This window comes from Diadema antillarum, unplaced genomic scaffold, assembly GCF_040938485.1.
Source record: "Diadema antillarum isolate AM-2024a unplaced genomic scaffold, OU_Dant_1.0 scf00000153, whole genome shotgun sequence".
In the NCBI taxonomy this organism is placed as follows: domain Eukaryota; kingdom Metazoa; phylum Echinodermata; class Echinoidea; order Diadematoida; family Diadematidae; genus Diadema; species Diadema antillarum.
This window is the reverse complement of record NW_027271042.1, coordinates 1,376,574-1,390,360: the sequence shown is the minus strand read 5'-3', so window position 1 is coordinate 1,390,360 and position 13,787 is coordinate 1,376,574. Positions and strand designations below refer to the sequence as shown.

At 41.6% G+C, this 13,787-nt stretch overlaps 1 protein-coding gene across 1 annotated transcript in view; it reads left to right on the top strand.

Annotated features, from left to right (window-relative positions):
• LOC139721960 (uncharacterized) overlaps positions 1-9,093 on the top strand; it is a 44,237-nt gene extending 35,144 nt beyond the window's left edge. The window contains exons 12-15 of the mRNA XM_071633283.1: positions 94-168; positions 800-871; positions 2,334-2,411; positions 7,956-9,093. Coding sequence (XP_071489384.1) covers positions 94-168; positions 800-871; positions 2,334-2,411; positions 7,956-9,093 — 1,363 coding nt within the window. The remainder of the gene's footprint in view (positions 1-93; positions 169-799; positions 872-2,333; positions 2,412-7,955) is intronic.
• Positions 9,094-13,787: the final 4,694 nt, after the last annotated feature.

The following is a 13,787-nucleotide window of genomic DNA, read 5'->3' as shown; positions in this document are numbered from 1 at the left end:
GCGAAGATTCGATTTCCACTCTTGTTAAATACATTCGAAAAAAGTAGAGAATAATACAGCCAGTTAAACGACGCTTCAATCTTTATTTTTCAGAGTTATAACCAACAACTTTATCACGGAGGTGAATGCGACGTTATTCACTGGTATAGAGGACCAGTTGTACATTCTGTAAGTGGATTACCTTCTTGGGCCGTTTTAACAAAAGATGAAATCGATTTTAAATTTCGTTAACACAAAGGCTACCATAGACTCACAGATGAAATCAGCTTTATAATGAATTTTAACTCTTCATAAAACAAGGCCCTGGTCTTTAACCGAGATTTCTATCACATTTTGTCTATGAATAAGTGTATCATGTGATATTATGTCATTATCCCGATTATCATTTTGAACGTCATGTTTATATATTTATTTATTTATTCATTCATTCATTTATTCATTTGTTTATTATCATCGCATCTGTCCAATTGGTTCAAGTAGCATACAGAAACAAGGAAATATTGGGCATTGCATTTATTTGATATAATACAGAGGGCTTATTTTTCAATAACAGAGTGTTCATTTTCAAATAAGGCCCCATTTATTCATTCTTTTGTCATTATACAACAAAAACAACACAAGTGTTCATTCCTTCAAAAAATTAGTACAGAAAAAATCAAGAAAGGTTGTTTTACGTAGTAATATATGTAATGCGATGTAAAATTTCTAGGCAAATCTATACTTTGAACAGTTTTCTTGTTTGTAGGATCAAACATACATGTATAAATCACGTTATATTTCTTCTTCATCCATTTTGCAGCTCATTTGAGGGTAATCCACTAATGCGCATAGCAACCGGTACCTTCAAAAACCTAACAGCGCTCGAGAACTTGTAAGTACATCTTGTTAGAAACAGTTTAAGCCAGATACCAAATTCCCCTATCAGTTATTATAATATGCATTATTTTCCCTTGATAATGAACATGACAATGTATTCAACGGAATTGTGATGTTTCACTTTGTTTGTAATTAATAAAGTTTTACTTTTTTTTCAAACAATCATGGTACACGATAATGTAAGCATGCCAGATTTGGTCGTGTATGCGTGTAAGTGGTAAATGAATGCCGTCTCTGACATTCAAATGCTAATCCTTCCCGATCCTGTACTTTTCATTGAATCAATACGTTAGTGACATCATTGGCTTCATGGTTGTACTTGATGATTGTCGATTAGAGATTTTTTATGATATTATCAATTATCATTTATACCTGATTTTTAAAGAGGCCCTATTAACGGTATTAAAATACTACAATTACAGCGGTCTACGTAAACGAAGCTTGAAAAATCAGCACCTTTCATAGGTACGAGTAAAGACGAATTTTGGAATGCCAGTTTGCTTTTGGATAAGAAAAGCATCATAATCTTTCTCCTGGCATGTAATATTTTGTGCTTGTAGGGAGTCTGTCTGTCAATATTGCCTATACTGATGTGTGTGAAATGCTACCTTGTACATGTTTTAGAATGGTGGAACAGTCACAATTATGCAACAACAATAGCCGTCATCCTCAAAATATTTAGACGTCATTTCATCTAAATGACATCTGTATCAGCTGACAGAATCCATGCGGTGCAAGTTCCTTTTGTTCATGTCTTATGTTGTAAGGATTATTGACAACTGTGAATCCATGGAACAAGTATGGTGTAATTATATTCAAGTTATATGTTGAATCATGTTCTCCATTACTGTAGATTCTCGCTAAAAGTTCAATACTTTTCTGCCAAACAGTGAGAATGAGACTGAGGTTTGTATTTGGGTGCAAGTTTCTTCACTTTGTCTCCCTCTACAAATTAAAATTTGTTAAGATCGCAATTGCTGATCTTTAGATTAACAAACATGTCGGAAAACCCTCTGAATTACCTTCACCCCCCTGAATCCCTGAATCTCCCTTTTATTCGATATGCCTTGTCCGCCTTGGACTACTTGACATAGCAATGTCAGAATTTCGGAGCCTGGGTATTTGTTCCATGTTCATCGTGTCACTGCCGGCAACCAGGGACAGCCTGGTGGTACTGTCCCTGCCGGGAAAGCAGTGGATGACAGACAGGCTTGAGTCCCACTGGTTCCTTTTCCCGACATGTTTGTTAATTTACAGATCAGCAGTTGCAATCTTATCAAATTTAATTTGTAGAGGAAGACAAAGTGAAGAAACTCGCACCTGAACCTTCACCCCTCTGAATGATATTTTTCTTTCAAAGTTTGTAATATTACTCATTCCACATGTTTCGTTTGAAAAAAAAAATGGAGATGATTATGAATTTTCCATCCTTCCTGGTATTTTTTCTCTCAACAAAGATACATCTTGGCACGCCCACCTTCTCCTCTTCTGCTCTACCCTGACATATTTGACGGATTAGTCAACCTGGACACCGTGTAAGATTTTCACTTTGTTTCACACTGCCATCAGTATTTTTACCTAAAATAACTTGTGTGATTATCCAGGTAAAACCAAATCAAGTTAAATTTTCAATTTAATTGTGTGTAATTTAATGCAATTTGATGCACCTTTTTATTCTCTTCGGTAATTCAGGTGGTGTAAAGCTATGATTGGAAATGTTGCAAGAAGCAAAACAGCCAGTAACAATGGTTTTCTGCTTGCATCAATACAGTCTCCAATACATTTCTAGATAAGGCCTACTAGTATTAGGTTACTATGAAAGACAATAACCGACTTGAATATCGTGCTTAAACAACAAAACAGGATCTTAACTCAAGATTCCAACTGTTTTATTGGTTTACCAGCTTTACAATGTTTACTGGTTTTACTTTCTATCTTAACTGATTATCCTGTTTTAGTCAATCAAATTAAGAAAAAGAAAACATAGATCCTCTCAGAACATTTTTCTGAGTCGCCAAGAAACATTTTTGATCTGACAGGGCCAGTGACTTTTTACACAAAGTTTTCATTAGCAGTGATTAGGTTATAAAGTCATAAAGTCGGTTGTCGTTTTTGTTGTAAATGTGATTTCATTTCCCTCTAAGGTTTACGTATAATCAAGCATCCTTAACGTGTTGACGTTAAAATGAGTTAACTTATAGACTCGTTGATCCGTGATTTCAAGAGGAGTTATTTCATTATGCTAAATATATTTGATTAAACTAATGCATTAGTATATCAACCTGAAACTATTAAAGGTCTGTTCTCTTTTGTATTCGGCGGATATCATTTCCCGCCAAGGTTTACCTAGCATTCTGCATGCATTATATTTTGTCGTTACACTGATCAAACTCATAAAACAAAAATTCTGTCAAACTTTGATTTAGCTGAAAAAGTGTGGACTAATGTATGATTATCATTAAAATAGTGTATTATAGGAAATTACCCGGTCAACTAATGATAAAACAGCTTACGCTCTTTCTCTTGTGGCACGTTTGAATAATCAATTCTTGTCGAAATAATCCATCCAACATCAGATTACGTTTTCAGCTATAAATTTAGACTGTTATGGTCAGATACTCCAAAGAATATACATTTTATTTAATTTGAAACATTCATGTCCATTATTGTAAATCTCATATCTCAATATCTCATAAAAAAGACAACTATTTGAATATATAATACTGTCATACCCATACAAGGAAGAAATTTACACCAAAATATTCATATCCTGAATTAAAACTACATTTGTATCTTGCTATATCACACTTGCATACATGCAATATCAGGCAACAGGCAAGAACCTTGTTTTTGAATACTGGGATGGCATCCAGCGCCATACCTGTTCCCTCCAATGAGTGCTGGGGGGTCATCTGGGTCATGTTCGGCTGTCCTAAGGTTAGAGTTCTTGTGAATCATGTTCCGGCTGGGGTGAAGATCCCTCAAACTGCTGGAGAACAGAACAACTGAAGGGCACGGCGGGCTGATTCTTGGTGACTGTCTAGTGTTCAATGGGAAATCAATGGAGTGGGGCCCCTTAGATGGTTGGCTGGCATACTTGTCACCTTCCGGCAGCTCCTGCATCCTGTCTCGCCTCCAGCCGTCTTGACTTCGTCTTGCCACTGGACCCGGCGTCTCAGGACGAGAGAGTGAGGCTGATCCTGCGCAAGTCTTCTTTACTTTAATCAAAGTTCAGCGCAAGTCATGACATCGCCAGCTTGGCAACATTCAAATCCTGTGGTGATAGGGGAGCGGTGAAGCAGCAGGTGCGTATATACTGGGAGCTGTAGTCGTAAACCTACACACAGGCGGCTTAGGACATGTGGTCGCTCTTCACTGGACCGAGGCAGCAGTGGGGTTCGGCAGCCTTCTGAGCGACCGAGCAGCCCTCGTGAGGATCGCTCTGCTCGCCTCCTCAGCAAGAGGACGGGGCTAGAAAAGGTGCCCTAAACATAGCCTGCCTCACCTTACCCTGGCCAGCATACCGCGGCTGGCGGGGATTCCCCCTTAGCGGTCGAAACACAAGAAAAAAGAAAACAAAAGCGCTCACCCTAGCATCATGGAATGTGAGAACTCTACTTGATGACACAAAAGCAAACAGGCTAGAGAGACGCACTGCGCTGGTCGCCAGAGAACTGGCTCGCTACAATGTTGACATAGCTGCTCTTAGCGAAACACGGTTAGCAGAAAAAGGTCAGCTAACTGAAATTGGTGGTGGCTACACATTCTTCTGGAGTGGACGTAGCAGTAAAGAGAGAAGAGAGGCTGGTGTCGGATTTGCTGTCAAATCCATCCACGTGCAGAAACTAGCAAGCATCCCTGTGGGACTCAATGACCGTCTGATGTCAATGCATCTCCTACTTTGAAAGAAGACAAGTCCAACCATCATTAGTGCCTACGCTCCGACCATGAAAAACGCTGATGAGGTCAAGGACAAATTTTATGAGGAACTTGATTCTCTCATCGCTTCTACAAAGTCTGAGAAGCTCATCATCCTTGGTGATTTCAATGCTCGAGTAGATGCCGACCATCATGCCTGGCACAATGTACTAGGAAAACATGGCATTGGAAACTGTAACAGCAACGGGCACCTCCTCCTCAGATTTTGCTCATCTCACGACCTAGTAATCACCAACACCATGTTTCGACCACCGACTCGGAACAAGACTTCATGGATGCACCCTCGCTCGAAGCATTGGCATCTTATTGACTATGTTATCGTCAGGGCAAGGGACAGTCAGGACGTGAGAGTGACTAAGGCCATGTGTGGTGCTGACTGCTGGACGGATCACCGCCTGATCATCTCAAAGATGAACCTCCTAATCCAGCCCAAGAGAAGACCACAGGGCTAGAAAGTAAGAAAAAGACTGAGTATCAACAATCTGAAAGACCCCAAGAAGCTGCAAGACTTCCAAGAACACATGCATAACCAACTAGCAGACCTTCAGCTAAACCAATCTAGCATCGAGGATCAGTGGGCAACCTTTAGGGATGCTGCTCACTCTGTCGCCCTTGCCCATGCCTTTGCCCAGCCACTAGGTACAATCAAGACTGGTTTGATGAAAACGACACAGAAATTCAGGAGCTCTTAGATACAAAACACAACCTTCTACGTGCACATCAGAATGATCCCTCCAAGGCCCGCTGCAAGGTCCAAGCAAAACTACGCCACATGAAAGACTCCTGACTTAGTGCCAAGGCCGATGAGATCCAAAGCTTTGCCGACAGGCACGACATGAAGAACTTGTATGATGCCCTGAAAGCAGTCTATGGACCAAAACCGTCCGGATCATCCCCACTTCTCAGTGCTGATGGTTCTACGCTGCTGACAGAGAAGAAGCTGATCCTAGAAAGATGGGCTGAACACTTCAACAGCGTATCAAATCGACCAGCCCAGATCAACAACGAAGCCATCGATCGCCTTTCCCAGGTGCCCATATATCACAAGCTTGATGTGCCCCCTTCAAAGAAGGAAATCGACATAGCCATCACACAGCTGTCTAGTGGAAAAGCCCCAGGTTCTGATTCCATCCCTGCAGAAGTGTACAAAAAGGGTGGCCCAATCACCGTCATTAAGCTCACCGAGCTGTACCAATCCATGTGGAGCAAAGAACAATTACCACAAGAGTTCAGATATGCTACAGTTGTCCACATCTACAAACGGAAAGGAAATCGTCAGGCTTGTGACAACCATCGAGGCATCTACCTCCTGTCTATAGCAGGCAAGATCCTGGCCCGAGTCCTCCCCAATCGCTTACTGGAACATCTGGAGCAGGGTCATCTCCCTGAAAGTCAGTGCGGATTTCGTGCAGGTCGAGGGACCATTGACATGATATTTGCTGCCCGCTAGCTTCAGGAGGAGTGCATTGAGCAGCATCGTGACCTATACACAACCTTTGTTGATCTGACTAAGGCCTTCGACACGGTTAGTCTTGAGGGACTCTGGAAAATTATGGGAAAGTTTGGCTGCCCACGGAAGTTCATTACAATTGTCCGCCAGTTTCACGATGGGATGACTGCCAAAGTTCTAGATAATGGTGAACCCTCCAAGGCCTTTCCAGTGACAAATGGAGTCAAGCAGGGTTGTGTCCTGGCCCCGACACTATTCAGTATGACGTTCTCGGCAATGCTCTCAGACGCCTTCAAAGACTGCGAACCTGGCGTCAACATTATGTACAAGTCGGATGGAAAGCTCTTTTATCTTAGGCGCTTGAAGGCCATCACGAAGGTGAAGGAGACCGTCATCAAAAACTTCCTGTTTGCCGACGACTGTGCACTCAATGCCAATGGTGAGCACGAGATGCGGATGCAGATATGGACAAATTTTCCTCTGCCTGTGACAACTTCGGTCTTACCATCAGCACCAAGAAGACTGAGGTGATGTTCCAACCAGCTCCAGGGAACCAGTACCACAAACCACAAATCCAGGTGAATAGACAGACTCTCCAGGCAGCAAAGACCTTCACCTCTATCTGGGAAGCACCCTCTCCAATTTTGTCACAATTGATGCTGCGCTCAACAACAGGATCTCTAAAGCCAGCAGTACTTTCGGGAGACTCAGAAAAAAATGTTTAGGAGAGGAGAGGGAGCAGCCTTTCAACAAAGCTGAAAGTCTACAGCGCAGTTGTCCTCACCACGCTTGTCTATGGCTGCGAAACTTGGACTTTGTACCGGAGACATGAGAGGCGAATCAACCACTTCCATATGCGATGCCTCCGCAACCTCCTTCGCATCCGCTGGGAAGACAAAGTTCCGGACACAGAGGTACTGAAGCGGGCAGGCATCCCTAGCATTATTACCAAAATCCGCAAGGCCCAGGTGAGATGGGAAGGCCACATCTCCCGCATGTCTGACAACCGCATCCTGAAAAAATTTCTTCTGTGGAGAACTCGCTGATGGAAAGCGCAAGGTGGGAGGACAGAAAAAGCGCTTCAAAGACAAGCTGAAGCTCTGCCTAAAAGACTTCTCCATCGACACCGAGTCCCGGGAGACACTTGCCGCAGATCGCCCTTCCTGGCGCCACGCTATTGCTGTAGGGGCTCGCAGAGCAGAGGAGCAGCGTGTCAAGCAGGCAGAGCACAAACGCCAGATGCGAAAAGCTAGAGCAGCCAATCCCAACAGTTTAGCCCCTAACCATTTCGCCTTACCTGTGGGAGAGACTTTCTTGCCCAGATTGGCCTCATCAGCCACCTCCGGACCCTCGAGCTAATTGATGTCATTGGTCATCCTCGAGAACATACAATATAGTCAATAGTAGAATTGTAGAAATGACTTCATCTAAACGATACACCCTTACACCTACCTGCACATACGTATAACAGAGAAATAGAGAAATTAAATCTAACCAAAATAAGAACACAAAGGCTCTATGCGGATTAAAACATTTCTAACTATAATAATGAGATTATAGTTTGTTTTTTTAAAGTATTAATACATCATCAACATAATCTAGATTGATCCTTGTTAACGTGTGATTGGCTGAGATGATAGTTTCTATACTTTTTAACGTTAGTGATTGCATATTCTATTTTTCTTTTCAGAAACGTCTACGACCCACGCATATGTTGCATATCTCCAGGAGACTCTGCGTGTATGTTAGGTGAACCACCTCACCCCCTCTTCACCTGTCGAATGACTTTCCTACAGAATCTTCCTATCAAGATTTTCATCTGGATTCTTGGGATCAGCGCACTTATCGGAAACTCCTACGTAATTGTTCAGAGATTGCAAACTAAGTTTTCACATAACGCGGCCAAAGTCCAGTCCGTCCTAATATTGAATCTTGCCATCTCTGACTTCCTAATGGGAATCTACCTCCTGATCCTAGCAATTATGGACATCGTCATTTCGGATTCCTACTTCTGGGAGGGGCGGGCCGAAGAGTGGCGAACCAGCAGCATTTGCCAGGCGGCGGGTTTCATCTCTGTACTCAGCAGCGAGACGTCTGTTTTCTTGATTACCATCATCAGCCTCGATCGAGTCATTTCCGTTCTCTTTCCGTTTAGCGAACATCGTCTTAGTGTCAAGTCGGCTCGTGTGGTAGTAGGAGTGACCTGGGGACTAGCACTTCTTCTCAGTACCTGTGCCGTTGTGCTAAATTATCTCAACCCTGACGCTTACAGCCTGAGTGACGTCTGTGTGGGCCTGCCATTGATTCGCAAGAATTCTAACCTCAATAGCGTCGTTGACGAACGCACATTCAATCAGATTGGTATTGTACAGTATGCCACCGTTGCAGCAGCATCGGAGTCAACATGGCAGTTTTCCATTGTCCTGTTCCTTGGAGTCAACTTCTTTTGTTTCTCCGTCGTACTCATCGCCTACATCATTATCTTTATCTGGGTGCGGGTGACCAGGAATAATGCGGGACGCAAAGACAGTGAAGGAACTGAAATCAAGATGGCTGCTAAGATGTCACTTTTGGTCGGTACGGACTTCTTTTGCTGGATGCCCATCATCATTCTAGGAATTCTTGTCCAGAGTAGTGTAATCACACTCAGCGCGGACGTCTACGCCTGGCTAGTGGTCTTTGTCCTACCTATTAACTCATCAATTAATCCGTACCTGTATACCATTGTGGACACCGTAACCCGTAAACAGAAATCAACACGGCCAAACACGGGGAATATGCGCAATACTCAATCTAATTCTGCTAGTTCGAAAACTTACGCTGCTTAAGAATGTATAGGCCATGCTTCTCTAAAATCAAGATGGTTCTACAAAAATCCGGTAGAAATAAAACAATACAAAACAACCCCCTATAAAACAACAACAACAAAACAACAACAACAGCGAAACAACCATTCCGCTGGTCTACTCTTGGGAGAATGTCGTTCTCGAATCAGGAACAGTGTCAAGGCCTATATTCTATATCCTGAAGTCGAAAAGCTGTGGTCGTTTCTTCTCCTAAGTTTGGTAGCCCGTGGCGAACTGTTAACCTAAGTAAATCATTAGGATAGTATGTCTGATTCCTTAACATGCGGTTAGCGTTTCGTTATGTTCCCAAGACTGAAACTGTTTTCATTTCACATTCCATGTCGTTTATTGGTGTGTCTAACTTTTGTACCAAGAAAATACGTATTCACGTTTTGATATAACTGAAGATATATTGTGACATCATGGAATGTGTAACACAGGAGTATCACAATTAATGGGAGATATGGATTGTATTTTCTATTTTGAAAAAAAAAAAATGTTTGATGGCCAGGGGGTGCAGGAGGTGACAATTGAAACATACATCTTTATGCCAACAGCAGTAAGGCTATGGAATGCACTCCCTGCAGACGCCATCACCGCCATATCGCTGGGCGTCTTCAGGACTCGCATCTCTGCATGCTATCTCCGCACTGCACCGTGTAAATATTTGCACAACCGTCCACCAGCATCACAAACTCAAGCTTCACCCTTAACCTCATATCCAGAATTGGACTTTGCTAAGTACCGACGTAGATGTAGATCTTTAAAGCGTGACAAAAGCGAAAAAAATCTATCTTCCACGTTTTCTTTCAAGATACTAGTACCGCAGGAAAAGGTGCTGGTGCACGGGGGCCGGTGGGGGCGCTGGCACTGTGGTTTGAATGTCTTGCCTCCTTATATCAAGCAATGAAAGCAGAAGGTGATTCAATACGTATTTGATGATGAGGGAGTCTGGATGTTTTTAAACTTTCCCTGAATCCTGAGAACTAAATAGTACAACTAAAGACCTGTCTAGGCTTATCTTATCTTGCACTGTCTCGCTACGACTGAGAAATGTCATTGTGGATCACATGGAATTTTTCTTCCTTTGCTGCTACGTGCTATCCACAATATACCGGACTTTAGTATTTCATCTTATCTTTTAAATTTTTATCCTCTGGTGATCGGTTGAAAGAGCTTGAGGTGATTATAGGTATTTTCAGCTATTTCAGAAAGATGACACTCCATAAAGTACTATTTGCAAAATGACGTCACTTCTATGACGACATTTTGCAAATAATATACTATTTGCAACATGATGTCACAAAACAATTCTGAAATTGTGCGCAGCAGCTTTGCACCGTCACTTTGTGAAATGTAACAATTTCTAGCAAAACAATTGTGACGCCAGAAAGCAATTTTGACATTAGCCGGGTTCACACGTACAAAATAGCGGGATGACGATCGCGCTCCATATCTCGAGATTTTTAGCGAGCGTCCACACGTACAAAATTAGCGGGATAGCGATCGCGCTCGGAATCTCGAGTCTTTTGCAAGCGTCCACACGTACAGAATTGCGAAAAAACTCGAGATTCCGAGCGCGATCGCTATCCCGCTAATTTGGTACGTGTGGACGCTCGCAAAAAATTTCGAGAAATGGAGCGCGATCGTCATCCCGTTATTTTGTACGTGTGACCCGGCTAGTACCTTCACTCTGTGAAATGTATCAATTTCTAACAAAACAATTGTGACGTCATAAAACACAGGGCCGGCGCAGTGTTTTCAAAAGTGTTGGGGCCCAATTCCGGGTTTCATGAGCTAACAAGCAAAAAAAAAAAAAAAAAAAAAGTCCTCAGCTCATCTCTCCCCGTGCACTTCCGAGTTTCTTCAGCTGACAAGGAAAAAAAAAAAAGAGTAAAAAACGGTCCTCAGCTCACCTCTCCCCGTCCACTTCCGGGTTTCTTCAGCTGACAAGCAAAAAAAAAAAAAAAAAAAGAGGTCCTCAGCTCATTCTCTCCCCTCCCATTTCCGGGCGTTATCAAAAAAAAGGTCTTCACAGAAAACACATAACCTTACCGCCGCCATACTTCAAGATCTCTATCTATTTCTATTTTAGTGCCACTTACATACTTCCGGGTTGAAAAAAGTGTGGGGGCCCAAAGTGATGACACCTTATGTATTCCTTTGTATGGTGCACAAAAAGCGTGGGGGCCCGAGCCCCCACGTCCCCCACGGCTGCGCCGGCCTTGAAACAATTCTGACATTGCGCATTGCTTCACACCTTAACACCGCGCGTCGCGAGTGTAAATGTAATTTTTTAAAAGCAGGTCCGACATCGATCGTGCGCAGCGACCAATAAAGGATCTCTTCACAACATCGCATCCATCATACGACTTCTCGCTTTGCATTTCCGCCCATTCTCTCTTCTTTTGTTTAAATGTTTGATCCAAAATATAAAACAAATATACTTTGCCTAATTTCGAGTTTCTTCTTAAAACTATATAGGCCTCGGTGCCTCAAAAAGAATATATTCACTTCGGGGCTGCGCCCCTCAGTGAATAGTTCTTTGGAAGTTACTCTGCCCGTAGTTTAACAAGAAACTCTCAAGCCAAAGTATATTTGTATACTATTTTCTTTCTAATCGTTTACTTCAAGTTTATCATAATCCATAACCTCTTTTGATGTATATGAACATGTCTTGTTCGTTGTAACTGATATCAAAATTGTCTTGCAGACAGTGTCGCTCAATGTTGTCCGAAGGCTCTACGGCATTATACAGTTTGACATGTTTTCAACGAGTAGTGATGGTTGCAATCGCAATCACATCTTCGTAATTATTAAGTCAGTGGACGACGTCATCATCTAAAAAAGGAAAACACTTACTACTTTGTACAGAGAAATGTCATTCAAATCGTGTTTAAGTGGTCTATAATGATTTACAAATGGTGGTTGTATATTACTGTTTCGTGATGATATAATATGTATAAAATATGTATGTATTTTATTAGGTACGATGACACCTTTTCCACTATCCGATTGACGGAACTATTTCAACAAAAGTAATCCAAACATGGAGTCACTTGCAGATTTTGTAACTCAACTTTAGTACACGTGACCTCCTCCCACCCCCCATGCCCTTTCCAAGGGACAGATCGGTTAGTCCCTTACTAGAGCATTGATAACTTTATTTGAGAAGTGAGGTATTACGTAACAATCACTCAATGAATCCTATATCATGAAAACGGACTTTTGCTGAAGTTTGCTTTTATATCTGATTTTTTTTGTGCTAGTTCTGTGTTTAATAATACAGGCAGCTCTCGAGAAGACCAACAATTACTTGAAAAATGTAGATAAAAAAACACCAAGTTAGGAATACAACTGTTAAATCTAAGGAAACGACAACGGGCAAATCCAATATACTGCTCGCCTAAAGATACGTAAATCAAGTTGAATGATATGAGAGTAAATATGCACCTGACTTTAACACATCAATATCATGTGATTAATGGCTTAGAAAAATTCTTTTTTTTACTGGTTGCTAGTAGTTCAAACTAGAGCACCTGCGACGAACAACTTCTGATATCTGGTGATCACATCTTATATTCTCCGTCCAATATGTGGGGGCTAATACTTTAGCAAGTCCTCCAACACGATAAAAGCCTGAGGGTCATTGACATTGAAGGCACTACACATACTCGTGGGCTCTATGACTCCTGGACTTTTTTCAACCTCGAACTCGTGGGCTGTATGACTCGTGAATGTTGGTCTCGTGGGATGACAACATTAAAATTGTTTAATGTTTGCTAAACACTTAACTAAATTCAGTGCTTTTAATTTGCTACATTCTTGAACCCTTCCATAAAAAAGGTAACATGTACAGAATTGTATTTATAGTGCTGGCACTAGAACGAGTTTTACCTTTAAACTGGTAAGGAATCTGCTGCAGATGCATTACCCAACTTTTATCTGGGGAAGCTAAGCGTTTGACATGTGCAAAGTTTTTTTCCCCTTGTGCAATTGTATGATTATGACACAATTGTAGTATACCTCAAGATTTTAGGACGCTGGTTTCTTAAAACCTTTAACCCTGGAGCACGTGGAATGAGCAGAAAAGTGAATATTGAACGTAACATTGCACCAAGATTATGTGAAGAAATTCTAAGTGTTATATGCTATTGAAATGAGTTTGTCCTATTTGTCTTTTGAAGTGTTTGAGTTTGTATAGACATGTATGTAATTAAAATATATATATATATATATGACCCTGCACCTCAAAACAAACAAAAAGTCGCCAGACATGAATTTTTAGGTAAGACCATATTCTGAAAGAGCAGACTTTAAGCTTTAAAATGATGTAAAACTCAAATCAAATGGACTCTCCTAACCTATCTAAATATTGGAAAGAAAGCACAAACTCAGGAAAAGTGTGAACTGAGAAAAGAGGCTCTGAAGTACAGTGTCTATTCAAGCGTTTAATCTTTACCACACCGTGCTGGCTGTGCGATGAATGGGACAAAAAACAGGAAGTAAACCACCAGAGTAACAACAATGAAGGGATTATCAGATTAATCTGAAATTACGCATGACTCATTAACACATTCTGTCCATAATGTTACGGGAGGTTAATTTGGCCTAACGAACCATCATAACCACCAAAATACCCAGACTCTCAAACAAGGTGTTTGGTCGATCTCGGT